The sequence below is a fragment of the Coenobita brevimanus genome, chromosome 27 (genome assembly GCF_032717465.1).
Source record: "Coenobita brevimanus isolate Jiangsu-jjx chromosome 27, ASM3271746v2, whole genome shotgun sequence".
Taxonomy (NCBI): Eukaryota; Metazoa; Arthropoda; class Malacostraca; order Decapoda; family Coenobitidae; genus Coenobita; species Coenobita brevimanus.
In genome coordinates, this window is record NC_136980.1 from 20056474 (window position 1) to 20075953 (window position 19480).

A 19480-nucleotide genomic window follows, 5' to 3' on the forward strand; every position below is an offset into this window, starting at 1 on the left:
AAGATGGGAAAGGCCCCAGGAATTGACGGAGTGTGTGGTGAAATGCTGAAGTATGGGGGTGAGATTGTTGTGGAGTCTATATGGAAGTTGTGTACAGTAGATTGGCTTCGGAAGAGAGAAGGGTTCCAGAGGACTGGAAATAAGGTATAATTATTCCTTTATACAAAGGTAAAAAGGGAGAAAGAAGTATGTGGTAACCATAGGGGTATTTGTCTTCTTAGTGTGACTGGAAAAATATATGGCAGAATACTCATTGATAGGGTTAGTCATATAACAGTGGAGCAAGTTGGAGAAGAACAAGGGGAATTTAGGAAAAAGGGTGTGCAGATCAGATATTTGATCTAAGATGTTTAGTGAAGAAGTAGCTAGAGAAGGGAAAGAAAGTGTATGCTGCCTTCATGGACTTGGAGAAAGCTTATAACAGAATTGATAGACAAGGTATGTGGAAGGTATTAAGAATATATGAAGTGGAAGGGAAATTGTTGAGTGCTGTGAAGAGTATGTACGAAGGAGTTAGGGGCTATGGTGCGAGTGGATGGTGAGCTGAGTGAGTTCTTTGATCTAAATGTGGGACTGAAACAGGGATGTGTGATGTCTCCATGGTTGTTTAATATACACATGGGTGGAGTTATAGAGGAGATGCAAGGTAGGGCAGTGGATGTGGGGGTGGCTCTGGTGAATGAGGGTGAGATGCACAAGATTCCGGTGTTACTGTTTGCTGATGATACAGTATTGTTGAGTGAAGATGAATGAAATTTACAAGGTTTGGTGAATTAATTTGGGACAGTGTGCAGGAAGAGGAATCTGAAAGTTAATGTAAACAAGAGTAAAGTTTATGGTGTTTGAGAGGAATGAAGTCACAGATTGCACAGTGAGGTTGGATGGTGAGGATAAGGAGAATGTGAGTGCATTCAGGTACTTGGGTAGTGTGATGAGTAAGGATGGAAGTTTTGGGGATGAAGTGCTTGAAAGGGTACAGCAGGGAAGGAGTTAGTTCACTGAAACCAGTGATGAGAAATAGGGAGATGAGTATGGAAGTTAAGAAGTCACTGCATGATAGTATTGTGATCCCTACCCTGACGTATGGAAGCGAAGCATTGACCTTGCAAGAGGGGAACAAGTCAAGAGTGAGAGCAGTGGAAATGTGTTACTTGAGTGGAGCATGTGGAGTGACATGGAGGGACAGGTTGACGAATGAAGAAGTGAAGGAATGTTGTGGCGTGGATGTGGATGTGGTTAAGAAAATTCGGAGAAATACACTGAGGTGGTTTGGACATGTGGAGATAATGGAGAATGAAAGACTGGCTAAGAGGGTGTATGTAAGTGAAGTGGAGGTAGGGAGAAGGAGGGAAAGACCGAGTATGAGGTGGAGGGATGGAGTTGGGAGGTATATGAGGGAGGGGGGAGCGAGTTGGAGGGAGGGTAGTCAAATGGTGGGTGGCAGAGCGATTTGGTGGCGTTTTGTCTGCGGGATTAGGCCGTCGGGCTGTAGATAGATAGATAAAGTATATCCTAAACGCAGCCTAACTTACCATAACCTTGATTAACTAATACTGATGTTAATAAGTTTTTGAAGGAACTGAGTGAGGTAAACAGAAGAGTCCGTAGGTGAAAAAATAAGATAAAAGGATGTCAAGGCGGTGAAGGTGTTAACCCTGACGTGGTCAGATCTCTGTTTCAAGTAGGGTCAAACGAAATATTTCCCTGAGTGAGCATAGTTACCCAAGAATGCTGATGCGGGTTCAATTAACCCTCTCTTAGTTTGGGCAGCTCTAGAATATTCCATCTATCGTCAAATGATTTCATTTTCCTGCGAGTACGTCATAGAAGCCCGCGAAGATCAATTGTGAAAACATATTTCGAATATTCAAATGTAAACTGGGTTTAAATGGCTGGGGTTGTATTTTTTCTGTCGTCTGTTTTATCCCCTGACAATGTTCATATCTTATTCTCACTACAGCTAAAACATTTCCTCGGCTTAAGTGAGGCCTCTTGTAGTACTGAGGTAAATGAAGACTAAACACTAATAAGAAGAGTCACACATAATCTGAATAAGTTCATGAGAATATATCGTGGGGAATAAATAATAATAATAATAATAAAAAAACATGTTTTAGTTAAACAAAAAGAAAAATTACATAACTTTCTTTTTATAGATCGAAAGCAAAATAGACAGAATGTTTCAAAATTCTCTTAAGCACATATGAACAAGTCCCTTACCAAATCGTGATCAGTAAGAGTCGAATTCATGAAGAATATGGTGCAGAGACTGATACTGTGGGAATAATATAATAAACACTTTGTGGTTGTTCCTCCACGTGGAACGGATGTCAAGTAAGAGGTTGACTATTCCCTGTCTACTTTAAATTGGGCCAAAATTGTCATCTCTCAATTTGTAACGGTAAGCTCTAAGAGATTATCTCTAGAATATGTATATTGCTAATCACGAGGAGGAGCTATGGCCTGGAAATACAGCCATCATACTGTCTTACTCTGCCAGTGAACAAAGGGAAGTAAGTTGTAAAGAGAAAATTCATCTTCTCTCTCTCTCTCTCTCTCTCTCTAAAATACATAGATACATGTCACAACGAATTGGTGCAACCAGTGATTTCAAGAAATCCCTAGGGGATTCGTGAAATCAATTTAAATTAGGATGGGTTATTTAAGGCTAATTTAGGCTGCAGTTTGGTTAGGCTGAGATAATCTAGGTTAAGATTAGGTTAGGTCAGGCTAGGTTAGGTTAAGTTAGGCTAGTTAAATTAGATGAACGCTTAAGATAACTTAGCATTCATATTACCTAACCTAACCAAACCTAACCTACACTTAACCAAAAATTATCCAAGTATATCCTAACCGCAGCCTAACTTACCATAACCTTGATTAACTAATCCTGATGTTAATAAGTTTCACGAACTCCCAAGGGGAAATGGTGATATCACTGGTTACATACAAATATAAATTCCTTGTAAATAACTATAACTATATATCTATCTAACTATCTATCTATCTATTTACCTATCTATCTATCTGTCTATATATACAGTATACAGTATATATATATATATATATATATATATATATATATATATATATATATATGCCCCTAAGACATAGCAGAGCAGACCTCACGAGGGAGAATGACAGTCGACATCTCATCCAGGCCATAACAGAACTCTGCGGTTGATGCTTTTTCTCAGAAAGAACCTCTGCCAGTCTCAAGTACAATCTTACAGCCTCTGGACGCATCCCAGCAGATGTCGTGAACACAAAGGGAGTGAATCGACCGTGGTCCACATGTTGGATCCTTTCTTGATAGTTTCTGTTTTTTTCTTGTTCATTCCATTTCTGTGCAGCTTCGAGAGACAGTTCACGATGACATGCTGCCATGCGATAAAATATCCTGATGTCGAAGAACGCCCTCTGCCCATGTGTCCAGACCCCTTGAGCACTGACATCCACTCTTGCATCATTTGATGTGTTTGCTGTTCTGTGGGTGAAGTGCTCGCTATCCAGGGGTAGCAGCGCTGGCTCAATCGTGACATCATGGTATATTTCCTGCAGCATTTTGGCAATGAGGTCACATACTTCATCATGTCGGATGCAAACAAAGTCTCCCTTCGTGCATACCATTGCATGGTTTGCATCAAAGGCAGTGCCACAGGCACAGTGTTGAGGTAGGTTCTCTATTGGCCACCCATATCTCAAGGCTATGGCGTCGATAAATTCCTGTTTGTTGAGGTGGAAGCCTTTTGCCTTGAGAGGCAGGGTTGTCAGCCAGTTCGATGCCACCACCACCATTACTACTACTACTACCACTACTACTACTACTAATACAACAGCAATAACAAAAACAACATGCTTCATTGACTAAACTCATGGGTCCTTTTGCTGTTTTCTTTTGACATAGCTCAGTGTATGTAGAAGACAATGCAATGGCTCTATATATGCTCCAGTTCATTTCTTTCTGTCCAACACTCTAGTGTTTACCAAAATCGAAACACTCCTTCGTTGCATCCATCATTCTTGTCTTCATTTCACAGAGCTCCGAACTATTGACACGAATAATGTCTAAATGCTGAAAGTGCAGTTAGTGCAAGAATGTTTTCAAAATACACACAGCTTCTACATGTTTTTTTTTTTCATTTACAATGGCTCTAACATGCTTGCATGCATCGGCATTGGTCACTTAATCCCGGTTCTTCATGCTGCCCAATCTATGCCAGCCTCCCTATTCAGTCCTATATCCCTAAGGTCACACATTACCACCTCGTCCCAGACCTTTTACTGTCTGTCTCTCGTAACTCCACCCCAGACATTCACACTTCTCACTTTCCACACCCGACTGTCATCCTCCAACTCGTCCACATGCCCCCAAAATTTCAATCTACCCCTCCTCATCACAACACGAATACACTCGAGTCCCATTCATCCTCATAACTCTTCATTTGTAAACCTAGCCCATCCAAGCCTTGCATTCAAGGACACATTACACATCCATCTAATCAATGTCGTTTCTGTACCTTAGAGCATACGACTATCCTCTTCCTTTATTGCCCAGGTCTCACTATCATACAGCATTACACTCCAAACACGTCACATACAAAGCTCCTTTAGCACGGAGGGAGAGCCCTTTCAATGTCAGGAGAAACAAAAACTATCTGAACTTCCTCCAACCACTCCATACCCTAGCCACAGAGCTAGATCTTGATCCACCTCCAGCTCACAGCATGTCCCAGAAGTAACGAAAATCATTCACACACTCAAGAAACTCACCAGAAAAGCAATCATTTCACGTCTGACAATCTGTACACTCTCTCTCTCTCTCTCTGACACACCGTACACACGAAAACAGCATTATTTCACAGTCTACCTCTCATACCACTACATCTCTAACGCACCCACTTATCATAAATACTGAGCGAGATGGAGTTACTTCCCACACTCTTGCAGCAAATGTTATGGGGGTATATATTACGGTGCACTTTTAACCCTTAATTAATTACCAAAAAGGGTAGGGTGAAGCACACAAGAGAACTAACTTACTTTACTATAAACTGTAACATATACAAACCTAAAAAGAAACCAGGATTTGTTTTACAAAGTGAAATTGATACAGGCCTCACAGCACAAATATAAAACGAGTAATTTCTCACCGAATTAGATTACAATCAGAGAAGTCCACATACTCACAGAGCTTGAGGAACTAGGAGAACTTGTCGATGATATAATACAGATATAATCCACACACTAGTGTTATATGGAGAAGTGAACCAAAAATGGGAAATGGTGCACAGACAGATTGTTTTGCGACCAAAGTCATGTGTTTAGTAATGTGTGAAGATATGTGGATAAGTGTAACAAAATGTGTAACAAAATGTGTCAAAATGTGTGACCAAAAATTGACTCCCTTGCTAGGTCCTCGAGCTTATAAAATTGGCTTTCTCCGCCTCTCTCAGCTACCTAGCCACTGGGCTGTCTTAAGTGTAATCTCCAGCCATAAAAAAACAATGAAGGCACCTGCTACCAACAGCGAGTTAATACATCTCACACATAGCCACTAGCAAGCCATCAAGAAAATGTGTTTAGACTTCATTTTTGCCCCATCCACACTGTATGTCACACCCACTTATGGTCAAGGACAAAAGGTCTCTGCATAGTTCTGGGAAAACATCGAGCGTTATCTGCCCAGAAGCAGAAAAACTAACCATTGAGTAAACAAAGGAATGGTAGTGAGGTCATGAGATTTACCCTTAAAACAGCAAATATTGATAACAGAAAAGATTTAACGTTCTTATTAGCTTGCCCATCTCCCTACATTATCCTTTCATTTTCTATTTCATCCATTCGCTACTGGGGTAACTATGCCAGTGACACCTGCTTTCCTCAGGGAAGAAACTTACCAAAGGGAAATTTCTGCATACTGTACAAATTTCAGTTCTGGACAGGTAATCTGCTAAAAATATTAGTAACACCTTTTACATGTCGGACCCCTAAGGCATATTCCTGAGAAATAGGGCCCAGCGAGTCAGTCTAAGATTTTTGTCCTTAAATCGGGACAAATATTTCAGAGGGTGGTGATCAGTGTACACTACAACATCACCTGACCCTGGACCAGCATAAACAGAGAAGTGCTGAAGGGCAAATATAGTTCTTTCTCAATAGTTGAATAATTTCTTTGGGCATTTTTTAATTTTTTGCTAAAATAGCACACAGGCGTCTCAAAACCTTGATCATTATGCTGCAGCAAAACTGCGCCAGCCCCTAGACCACTGGCATCAATTGCTAATTTAAAGGGTTTATCAAAATCTGTGCGTGACAGAAATAAATGGAGAGAAATTGTGAATGAATAAGTGATGACGCAGCCCTGAGGGGATATTCTCCCGCATTTGGTCTGATCAGCTAGTCAGGTCAGGTGCGGGTAAGGGGATGGGTCTGTTATGATGTGGCAGGGGTAAACCAGTTCTGCTGTCGGGCCCTGCTGTGGATGTCACTGCTTGCATTGCGCAGTTGACCCTTGTGCGGTGTGATGCGGTGAGGATCTGTCCGTTCTCCCCTTTGGGGCTAAGATGCGAATGAATGTGTTTGAATGGATGAGTAAATGGAGAGTGAGTCGTCCTGTCTCGGCTACCTCCCTTTCCTTGGGGGAAGCAGCCTAGGTATATAGATAGATAGATAGATCAAAATCTGGAGCTTGAAGCACTGGGTGACTTGATAGGATGGCTTTGACTTTAGAATGGGCTTCCTCACATTCTGACTTCCACTCATACTTGACTGCTTTTCCTAACAAGTCAGTGAGGGGAGCTACAAGATCAGAGAAGTTCAGGACAAAACGTCTGGAGTACCCTACCATACCTAAGAACTGCTCCAACCCTCTCTTATTTTTGAGTTGGAGGGAATTGACTATGGCCTGACCTTTAACATCAGGTGGACTCTATCTATTGCCAGACGCCTTAATCCTGTACGGGGTGGCCACAAACAAATCGCCTCCACGTCGCCCTGTCCTGCGCCATTTCTCTGCCCTGCTCCCAACTCACACACCCCTCTCTCATATACCTCCCACCCCATCCTTCCATCTCATCCTCGGCCTCCCCTTCCCTCTCTCCCCCTCCATCTCACTCACATACACTCTCCTCGTCAGTCTCTCACCCTCCATCCTCTCCACATGGCTAAACTACCTCAGTGTGTTCCTTCTAACACTTCCTATCACATCCACATCCACACCATAACGCTTCTACACTTCCTCATTTGTCAGTCTGTCTCTCTGCGTGACTCCAAGGCTCCTCTTAAATAACTCATTTCCACTGCTTTCACACTTGACTTGCATCCCTCCAACAATGACCAAGCTTCACTTCCATACGTTAGAGTTGGTATCAGAATACTGTCATGTAGTAGCTTTTTCACTTCCATGCTCACTTCCCTGTTTCTTATCACTGCTTTCAAGGAACCAGCAACCTTTCTTCCTTGTTGTACCCTTTCAAGCACTTCACCCTCCAAACTTCCATTCTTACTCATCACACTACCCAAGTACTTAAACGTACTCACATTTTCCATTTCCCCACCATCCAACCTCACTGTACATTCACTGACTTCACCTCTCTCAAAGACCATCACTTTACTCATCCTACTGTACATACCCATTTAGATTCCGTTTCTTACACACTCTCCCAAACTCATCCACCAAGCCTTGCAGCTCCCCTTCGTCTTCACTTAACAACACAGTATCATCTGCAAACAACAGTACAGGGAGTTTCCAAACACTACCCTCTCTCACGAGGGCCACTCCAACATCCATGGCCCTACCTTGTACCTCTTTTATTACCCCCATCCATGTAAAAGATTGAACAACCATGGAGACATGACACATCCCTGTTTCAACCCAACCTTCAAAGAGAAAAATTCACTCAGTTCACCATCCACACGCACTCCAGCCTTAGCACCATCATACATACTTTTCACAGCATTTAACAACTTCCCATCTACTCCATATTATATTCTTAATACTTTCCACAATCCTTGTCTATCCACCCTGTCATATGCTTTCTCCAAATCCATGAAGGCCGCATACAACTTCTTTCCCTTCTCTAGAAACTTTTCCACTAAAGATCTAAGAATGAATACCTGATCTACACAACCTCTTCCCATCCTAAAACTTCTCTGTTCTTCTCCAACTAATATTACATCTCTTGTAAAATCTGCTTCCAAGAGATTGAGTGTCCTAAGCCGACTCCGTTCCTTCTTTACCCCTGCACAGTTGTTGACTCTATACGGGGGTTTTATCTGCCCTTGCGTGGAGTACAACTCTAATGTGTGGGGAGGCTCCCCACATACAACTCTTCTCAATAGGGTGGAGTCAAAAGCTTTTCGCCTCATTAACTCTTCTCTACTGACTCCTTTCAACCTCTTTCTCTTCACCGCACCGTTGCATCTTTATGTCTTTTCTTTCGCTACTTCAATGGTCACTGCTCCTCTGAGCTGTCTGCATGCATTCCTTCACCTCTACGACGGGCACGCAGCACCCGTCTAGCAGCAAACTTTCATCCCTTTTCTGTCCAGCTCTCTAATGCAAGAGTTAACTGTTACTTCCAGTCCTTCATTTATGCAACAGGTCAACTCTGGAACTGTCTCCCTCTGTCTGTATTTCCTGCTTCCCATGATCTCCAGTCTTTGAAACGCAGTGTGTCCAGGCATCTCGAAATGATCGAGTCTTGAATTAGGCTCTCTCTTGTATTTTGTTTTTCCCTTGGAAGGAACAGTTTTGCGGGCTCGTTGCCTTTGGTTCCTTCTTCCTCACTTAAAAAAAAAAAAAAATCCTGTTATTTCCCTAACTCTGTCAATAAGTATCCTACAATACACTTTTCCTATTACACTAAGAAGACAAATGTCCCTATGATTACCATACTCTTCTTTTTCCCCTTTTCCTTTGTACAGGGGAATAATTATAGCCTACCTGACTTCCAGTCCTTCGGGACTCTTCCTCGTAGGCCAATCTGCGCATCTTCCACATCCATTCTACTACTATCTCTCTCCCATGCTTCAGCATTTCACCACACATTCCATCATTTCCTGGGGCTTTCCCCAATTTGACTTTCTTCATTGCTTCCACAACTTCTATCCAAGGTGAACTCACTTGGCCTAATCCGACCACTGAGGTATTGCACTCGAGCCCGTACAAATTCACATTTATTCAACTTAAGCTTTAAATTAGCGGAGGACAGTTTTTGCAGCAAGGCATCTAGTTGGCTCAAGTGTTGTTCCGAGGTGTTGCTAATAATAACATCATCATTTTAAGTAATACAACGTTTCATGTCCTTGGTGAGATCATTCGTCAGCCTCTGGAAGTTGGCAGGAGTATTCTTCATACCATGGGGCATGACCTTACATTTATAAGTATTGTCACTGACCACAAAGCAGGAATTTCTTGGGTCCATTCTGTGAGTAGGACTTGCCAATATCCCTTCATCAAATCTAATTTTGTAATAAATTTTGTACTGCCTATTGCATCCACCCAATCATCTACTCCAGGAAGTGAGTAGGTGTCAGTCTTGGTAAGGAAGTTGACTTTACAATAATCAATACAAATGCGATGTGACCCATCGGGTTTTGGATCCAGTATGACCGGGGAGCACCACTCACATTGACATGCCTCAATTACCCCCTGCTGCAACATGTAGTTCAGTTCCTCTTGGATGATGGTCTGCTTTTGAGGACTAACCCGGTAGGGTGACTGCTTTACAGGGTTGGCATCTCCAACACCCACGTTGTGCTGTGCCATTTCTTTCCATCCTGGGGTGTCTCGGAAAACATCAGGGAACTTCCTGAGAAGGGCAACAAGTTCAGCATATGGCTCTGCAGTCAAATGAGAGAGTTTATCAGTTAATGTACTCCAAGCATCCCGGGTTTTATCTCCAACTAGTCGTCTGGTCCAAAGTCTAAGGGCAGCCCTCGTCCTCCACCAACTCTACAGCTGACACCACGCATGCAGCACTTGGAGGGTCCATGTCCTGCCTGTAGTACTCTTTTAACATATTTACACGGCACGATCTTTCTTCCTTTCTCCGGTCTAAGGTTAAGATGACATAATTTACTTCACCAACCCTCTTCTTTAGTATATAAGGGTCTGCAAACCTTGCCTGCAGAGGCTGACCATGAATGGGAAGCAAGACAAAAACTTGATCACCTGAGTGAAACACTCTGTTCCTAACTTTCTTAAAGTGGTCATACGACCTCTTCACCTCCTGAGATGACTCCAAGTGTGCCCTGGTTACTTCCATACTATAGGCCAGACTTTCTTTAAATTCTGACACTTACTCTAGCAAGTTAATTTGGTCATCATCCTTGACCCATTGTTCTTTGAGGAGTTTAAGAGGACCTCTTACTTCGTAGCCAAAGATTAACTGAAGTGGGGAGTATCCCAAGGACTCGTTCGGCGCCTCTGTGGTTGGAAAAAGTAGGAAAGGCAAACACTTGTCCCATTCCTCTTCAACACACAACATTTTAAGCATACTCTTCAAAGTTTGGCGACACCTCTGTAATGCACCCTGACTCTAATGATGATATGCTGAGGAAGTGATCTGGGAGATTCCTAACTCCTTAAGGGTTTGTCTGAACAGTCTGGAATTAAAATTACTGCATTGATGTGACTGAAGTTCCCTAGGGAGACCAAAATGGTAAAGAAGGTCAGCAACTCCTTTACAACCAATATAGCTGAAATATTTCTCAAGGGAATGGCTTCAGGACATCTAGTGGCCATGTCTAACATTGTGAGGATGTACTGGTGGCCTGAGGAGGTTTTAGCAAAGGACCAACAATGTCCACAAGGACTGTAGTGAATGGGGCCTCAAACACAGGTAGAGGAATCAAAGGAGCTGCAGGGATGAGCTTATTGCTCTTACCGACTAGCTGACAGGTGTGATATAACCTACAGAACCAGGAGACATCTCGACGGATTCCAGGCCAATAAAAATGCTGCCAGATGCAGGAGAGAGTCTTCCTTACCCTAAAGTGACCTGCTGACGAAGAGTCATGAGCAATGGACATAGTGTTTTGCCTATAGGGTCTTGGAACCACCATCTAATGTACAGTCTCCCACTCACTATCATGAGCAACACTGAGAGGTCTCCATCTCCACATTAACACGTTGTTTGGCCTTATATAATAACATTCTGTCAATTCAGACTCACATTCATCTTCCCTAACTGCTGAGTCAATTGAGGTGGCAATCTCCGGATCAGATCTTTGCATATCAGCCAACCTTGCTCTTACATCAATGCTGAGAGAATCATCAACCTCTGCGACAGTTAACTGGGTGAAAAATGTATTGCTAAGCCCAATATCATCGTCGGCATAGCCAGTGCCATTATTGTCAACATTCTCCTGGCTGGCCTTCGCCATCATGGCTTTAGTTACAGCACATGTGGGAAACAATTTAGGACATACAACTTCCTGCTCTTGAGTCCTATCCTCACTCAAGGGATTTTTTGACACGCAGGGAACAGCATTCACTTGTCCTCCCACCATGTCACCAAAAGGAAAGAGACCCCTTGTACAGGTAGCAGGTCAACAACACGCACATGCACTGAACCAGTAACTAACTCTGGCTGGAGCTTCATCTCAACCAGGGGAACAGATACAAATTCAGCTATACGCTGCAAGAAGACACATTCATTAGGATCAGCTACATCAAGTCCCCTTCAACATTAGTGACTCTGAGGCTCCTGTGTCTCTAAGTATAGTGATTTCCTTACCACCTTTTCCATCAAGTGAAACTAACCCCTTAGATATGATGTCAGCAAATAAATGATCTGGGGAGGAGTAACTTTGTGCACTACTTGGGGGAGGACACTCTGACAGAGTCTTATTACCACTCTCACTTGATCCTAACGGCTGCACCGATCCAGTCTTACTAGTGTCTAACAATGGCTCTACAAGAGTCTGTCTATCAACGACTGACTGATCCACTCTGGCCTTATCCACAATATGCACCTGCTGGGGGTGGTGTCTGACTACCGCTAACAATATCTGTGGGTGGCTGCTCTCTGTTGGTGTCAAAAGATCCCCAAGAATTTACCAAAGTAATAGATTTCACATTGGAACTTTTCCTTCGTTTTTTCTAGCACTAATCCTCCACGTACCCCGTTTACTGGCAGTACTGGTAAAATCTGACACTTTTTCTTGGCCCTCTGGCAACACTGTCCTCACTTACGTGAAACTAACATACTATGGGGTTGCAGTGTTCCCAGTACTGTCACTAAACATTAACTTCCCTTTACCAGAAGAAGGGTTCACAAAAACTGGTTGGTTCACTCTCCTACTCTTAACAAATGACTGAGGCTTACATTCATGCTTATAAATTGTCCTGTAATTATTTGCTACAACAGCAGCCTTAGCTAGGGTATCCAAGTCTTCCTCTACTACTGTAGGTGTGTAGCGACATCCCTGTCTATGTTACTAGGGAAGTTCTCCAAGATCATTAATTCAATTTATAGAAATCGTCAACTTTCTTAGAATGTAACCATTGATCAAATAAGTCTGTGGGTACTCTAGCATATTCCACATGAGACTAATCTTTCTGTTTAAAGGTAGATCTAATTTTAAGCCCATATGTCTCTGGCACGAGTTCATATGCTTTGAGAATGGCATCTTTTAAACAATCATAGTTAGCATTCTGATCAATAGCTAAAGCAATATAAGCCTGTTGAGCCTTTCCTTTCAAAACACTGCATCAGTACTGTCCAAAAGTCTCTTGGCCAAGAAAGACGACTTGCCACCTTGTCAAACATATGGAAGTACTTAATGACGTCTTGCTCATTAAAGGGAGGTACTAGCTTAATGTTCCTAGCAACATCAAAAGATTCCCAGGCAGATGAATTACTAGCTAGAGGTGAACTATTACAGTGCTCCAGTCTGATTTCATGATCCATATCCTTTTGTCACATTTGAACTTGTAATTCTACTTGTCTCATTTTAGCATGCGATTTGAGTTCTCTCATTGTAGCATGCAATTATAGTTCTCACATTTAAGCTGCACTTCTAGTTCTTTCAGCTTAATTCTGGCTAGCTCAAGTTGCACTTTGTCACCAGTATAATGAGCAGAAAAATCACTGGGGCCAGGTATCTCCGACGCCAAAACCTCAGGGTCAACCCCTTGTGCAGTATCAAATGGCTCGAAACTAAGCTATGGAGGACTCAGTTTGCTCAAACACAGTGTCCAGTATTAGATCAAGTAAATTAGTCCTATTGACTTAGGCAGAAAATCTCAACCGAAAGGCCTGGCGAAGCAATATGAGTTTGTGTTTTGTGTTTTCACTCTGGTTGGGGAAGCCTTAGAATGCAAAAGTGTTTTCACATCACCACCACTCATTAGGGTCATGATTGCTGATTATGGTTAAGCAGGTAATAGTAAACACTGTGTATGTATTATATCACAGAGCTATCCTGGCGATGAGGTCGCCAAATTGTTATGGGGGTATATATTACGTTGCATTCTTAATTCTTAAGTAATCCATAATTTTAAGGATGTTTTCTTATTAATCACTGGGAACACAACAATTGGTGATTCTAAGCGAAAAAAAAAAAAAGTTGAAATATGCCCTTTCTCTAATAATAACGATTTTTTTTTTTCTCGTGGAGAGCGCTAAACAAAAAGAAAACTCGCGATGATGAGTGGAATATCTGGGACCTTAGTCTACGTAAGCCGAACGGCAACAACACAGCATCCAGACATACGATACAGTTCTAGATTAATTAAAAGTATTTTATTATCTGTGTATTATTCACTGATTTTGCTTTATCGAGCCTCTTTCCCAGTGAACTTGTTATTTCACACACACACACACACACACACACACACACACACACACACACACACACACACACACACACACACACACACACACACACACACACACACACACACACACACACACACACACACACACACACACACACACAGGCACGCGCGCACACACACACACACACACACACACACACACACACACACACACACACACACACACACACACGTGCACTGAACCGTGCACAGACACAAACGCACACACACCTCCCAGCTCATGCAGTGGCCAGATTGCTGGGGAAATAGTTCTTTACTTGGGCATTATTTAGGGGACGGGGTGTACCTGCTGAAGGACTCGTAGTCATATGGACTTTTTACTTCCGACTTTGTTGATGACCCATATGGAAATTACTTGGCAGAGGTAATTGGTGATGATGGTAATGATGATGATGATGACCATGGCCTAGGGAGAACCATTAGCAAAAAAATAGATTAATCAATAACATTTGCTTGGACAAACAATTATGACGAATTTGTTGATGGAACAAACATAATTATGACCAATTTGTCCTACCACACGAACTCAGGGAATATACTTCCTTCAAATTTTTCCGCTTCACAAACCTGCCACTTTCTTGCCTTGAATCTTGCACTACGACCTGGCTGAAAAGTGGATATGATGGACCTGATGTAGGACTCAGATTCGAGAGCCCTGGCTAGTTCTTCTTGCATGCATCTGGGTTGTGCCTGTTTCACTTGCACTTTCAACTCTGCACTGTCAAGGGCATCGATGAACTGGTCCCTTAGAAGAATAGCTAACAGGTTAGGTGTTGCTCCAGGGTACCCCTTGTATGCCATACTCCCCAGGTCATGAGCAAGCTGCTATAGGGATTCTCCTCGAGCACGTACATGACTCCAAAGTCTTTCCCTGTAAACCTCAGTGTGGTACATGGTTCCATATCTGAGCTCCAGAACTTCTGCTAAAGATTGATAACTGTTCCTCCCCTCTACTGACGTCTGGCCCAGAATTTCCATTGAGGCACCCTTGCGGCTAGTAGCAAGCTGCACTGCCCTCTGCCTACCATCCCAACCATTCTGATCAGCAAGTAACTCAAACTGCACACAATAAGCTTCCCAAGATACTCCACCTTTAAATTCTTGAGGTTTCTTTTTCATTATAGCCATGCACTTCACTGGTTTGGGGCCTAAAAACGCGGGCATCATAATTAAGTCCAGGACTTAAAACTTCTGCATTCTGATTATTTAACCCTGTAATGCTACCTTTAGATGCTTGGTATCCATCAAGATCCACAATACACTATTTTTTTTTAAATGTATATTTTATATATATGCTCCCTGTACACTAACCTGAGGCTCAGCAGTGCAAAATTTCTCTACAACTTCAATTTTTTCACTAATTATCTTTACATGGTTGATGTATGTTTCATCTGGTTATCTACATGCTCTCTGCACTCCATCACTATTCCCCCACTATCCTTCAGCTGGTTGTCTACATGCCTCACCTAGTTGTCTAGATGCTGTCTGAACTCCAGCACGTTATTGCTTACCTCACACTTCTGCTGCTGTAGCTCAGCATATACTTCCTCCTTCAACTGTTGCTGCTCTTCCTTCATTTTCCCCATGAAAGTATCTGGCTGTCCTTGCAACATCAGTTGTAATTCCCTCTTTTTTATTTATTTATTTATTTTTTAATGCGAGGAAGAAGGAACCAAATGCTGAGCCCGCATGAACGTTCCTTCAAAGAGAAAAAAATAACACAAAAGAGAGTCAAAATCAAGATCCATTCATTTCGAGATGCCTGGAAACACTGCGTTTGAAAGACTGGAGATCATAGGAAGTACGAAATGCAGACAGAGGGAGACAGTTCCAGAGATGATCTGTTGCATTAATGAAGGACTGGGAGTAACGGTTAACTCTTGCATTAGAGAGTTGGACAGAAAAGGGATGAGAGTTTGTTGCTAGACGGGTGCTACGCGCCCGTCATAGAGGTGGAGGGATGCAAGCACACAGTTCAAAGGAGTAGTGACCATTGAAGTAGTGATAGAAAAGAGATAAAAAAGCAACAGTGCGGCGAAGAGACAGAGGTTGAAGGGAGCCAGTAAGAGGAGGAGAGCTGATGAGACGAATAGCCTGTAATGCCTCTTGAAGTTGTTCATATCGTTTCTTATGTTCTTCACTTTGTGCTTGTAATTGTTCTTTGATTTCTTCATTTTGTGCCTATAATTGTCCTTTAAGTTCTTTCTGTCCTTCTTTCTGTGCCTGAAATTGTTCTTTGAGTTCTTTCTGTCCTCTCTGAGCCTATAATTGTTTTTTTAGTCCTTTCTGTCATTCATTCTGTGTCCGTAATTGTTCTTTGAGTTCTTTCTGTCCTTCATTCTGTACTTGTAATAGCCTCATGATTGTAGTCATTGACACCTCAATCTGCCTAGCGTGGCTTCTCATCTGTACACCTACCTCCAAAACGAAGGTTAGACTCACTGCAGCACTTACTCACACTCCTGACACCACGGTTACATCCCCGTCCCAAACTGCCACTGGCTAAAACAGCGGTAATACAGTATATGAAGGACATTGCCCAGTAAGTTGTTCTTCCTAGAGGCAGCCCTTCAGTGTACAACAACACAGCAGCACAGGCATTGTAAATAAACACTGGCTTCTTAATTAACTGCCAAAAGTGGTAAGGTAAAGCTCACAAGAAAACTAACTTTACACTGTAACATACACACATCAAAGAAGAAACCAGGATTCGTTTTACGAAGGGAAATTCACATAGGCCTCAAAATACAAATATAAAACGAGTTATTTCTCTCCTAACGAGATTGCAATCAGAGGAGTTTACATACCCACAGAGCTTGAGGAACTAGGAGAACTCGTTGATGATATAATCCAGATATAATCCACGCACTAGTGTTATATGGAGAAGTGAACCACAGTGGGAAATGGTGCACAGGCAGAGTGTTTTGCGACCAAAGTCACGTGTTTAGTAATGTGTGAAGATATGTGGATAAGTGTAACAAAATGTGTGACCAAAAATTGACTCCCTCACTAGGTCCTCGAGCTTATAAAATAGGCTTTCTCCGCCTCTCCCAGCTACCTTGCCACTAGGCTGTCTTAAGTGTGATCTCTAGCCATACACAAACAATGGAGGCACCTGCTACCAATAGCAAGTTAACACATCTCACATATAGCCAATAGCGAGCCATCAAGAAAACGTTTTTAGACTTCTACTGAGAAAATACTCTCATTTTGCCCCTCCCACACTATATGTCACACCCACTTATGATCAGGGACAAAAGGCGTCTGCGTAGTTCTGGGAGAACATAGAGCGTTATCTGCCCAGAAGCAGAAAAACTGACCGCTGAGTAAACAGGGGGATGATAGTGAGGTCATGAGATCTACCCTTACAGGCAGCAAAAATTGATAACAGAAAAGATTTAATGTCCCTGACGGCTCGTCTATCTCCCAACACTATCTTCCCATCTTTTATTTCATCCATTCGCTACTGGGGTAACTACGGCAGTGACACAAACTAAACATGGCCACACTTCCTCTGCTTTGTCAGCACAACCACCAGCCCTAGACATCATCACTTTTGTTTTATTCTCATTTTCTCCCAAACCTTTATGCCGAGTCAGTCTCTTCATCTCCTTAATTTTATTTTCCGCCTCACTTTTTATGTCTGCAACTAACACCAATTCATCAGCATACATCTCACATGGGAGTCCATTTCTGAAGTCACGTGAGAGAGCTTCAAGCACCATGACAAACATAAAGGGGCTCAAGACTGATGATGCACGGCCACATTCACGGAAAACTCATCACTCCAATCTCCATTCACCCTCACCTGGGTGCAAGCACCCACATACATAGCCAAAACCGCCCTAACTAGCCACTCCTCGGTCCCAAACTTCTCAATGCCCACTTCACCAGCTCCCTAGGGACTCTGTCCTAGGCCTTCTCAAATTTAGTAAAAAAGAAATACAGGTCCCTTTATTTTCCTTATTATTTTTCTTGAAAATTTCGGAGAATGAATATTGCATCAGTGGTCTGTTTGACTGGCATAAACCCAAATTGTATTACATCAGTATTCACTCTTTACCCAATCATACCTTCTACGACTCTCTCCATGTCCTTCATTATCTGCTCCAAGAGTTATATATTTCTATAAAAAACTCTTTCCAGGGAATCACTCTTCCCCTTGTACACATTTACAGTCATACTCTTCAGCCATTCGTCTGGGACAACACAGTCGTATACAGTCGTATTTATCAAATCAATAGCCAAACCCACAACTGTATCTAGTGAAACGTTCAGCATTTCAGCGGTCAACCCAGACACACCTACCTCCTTCCACAGCTACATCCTGCCTATTGCCTTGCTCACAAAACTAGCATCAACCAAAAAGCCTCGGGCCAAACACTGGATCTGCTAACTACAGACCTTCCCTGTTCCTGTCAAATTCCTCATTAAGCAACCGATTTTAATGCTCTGTCCAGGTGTCTTTAATATCCTCGCTGTTCACCTCTACCTTTCCTTCATCATTCTTCATACAGTACGCACCTATGATATCTCTGGTCTCCTTCATATGATTTGCCACCTTAACATTTTCTTCCTTTTGACACTTCTTAGGGTATCCAGTAAACGCATCCGATTTTTCTTTGTATGTAGGGGTAATTTTTCTCTCCAAGCACTGGATAACAAGAACATATTATGACAGAATGGTAACACAGTATGGCCGCACTGTAATTAGCAGATGATATATTAACACATTTTGATAATTATCACATTCTAAGGCATGAATACCTATGCATTTGTTATGATAACCCCAGTATGATTTAAACCTATCGAAAAGTAATTAAACCTGTATCTAAACCCTTCATTGTGAGGGGTCTTATCTTAGTTGAATAAAATAATTCACGGAAGCAAGAATATGTATTTTTAACCCATTGGAGCCCGGTGTCCGGAATATTGGACAGAACTAGGATTTCTCAAATCTTTATAAAGTAGGGAACCATCGGGTAGGGACCTATGAGCTCCGCGACTATGAGCCGATAGGCGGAGGGCGGTACGCTTAGTACCCACCCAGCGCCGTGCCTCGCCCAGCATCCCTGATATATATATATATATATATATATATATATATATATATATATATATATATATATATATATATATATATATATGTAGTGTACTATGTTGCTAATGAGGAACACCGAAGAACCTTTTAGAATTCCTGAAACACTGACCAGTCGTCAACCAAAAGTACTTTTTTTTTTTTTTTAAATAACAGAACGGAGGAAGGAAAAACAAATGGGGAAAAAAAAAAATCCATACACCAGATTACTGGTGTCCTCTGTTCATAATATATCTGTAACAGTTAGACTTGAACAGTTGTAGGTTGAAATTTGGAGGAAAACAACTCTGGGGAAGCGAGTTCCAGAGAGATGCAGTTCGGGGAATGAAAGAATTCTGATAGGCAGAAGTTCTGCAATATGGTTGAGTGACATTCCAGTCATGAGTGCTACCAGATGCCCGTGTAGCACGAGGGAAGTCATGGAGAGGTGGCACCATGGACGCAACTTCGTCCGAGCATTTGCCAAAAAAATATCTGTAAAATAATGCAAGGGAGGCAACATTCCTTCTTACTTGCAGGGGAGGTAGTTTATA

At 42.2% G+C, this 19480-nt stretch overlaps 1 protein-coding gene across 1 annotated transcript in view; it reads left to right on the plus strand.

Annotated features, from left to right (window-relative positions):
* Positions 1-11392: 11392 nt before the first annotated feature.
* The window catches only part of LOC145394489 (uncharacterized), a 65723-nt gene continuing 57635 nt past the window's right edge, over positions 11393-19480 (plus strand). Inside the window, exon 1 of the mRNA XM_080268338.1 lies at positions 11393-11413. Within this exon, the coding sequence (XP_080124464.1) occupies positions 11393-11413 (21 nt within the window). The remainder of the gene's footprint in view (positions 11414-19480) is intronic.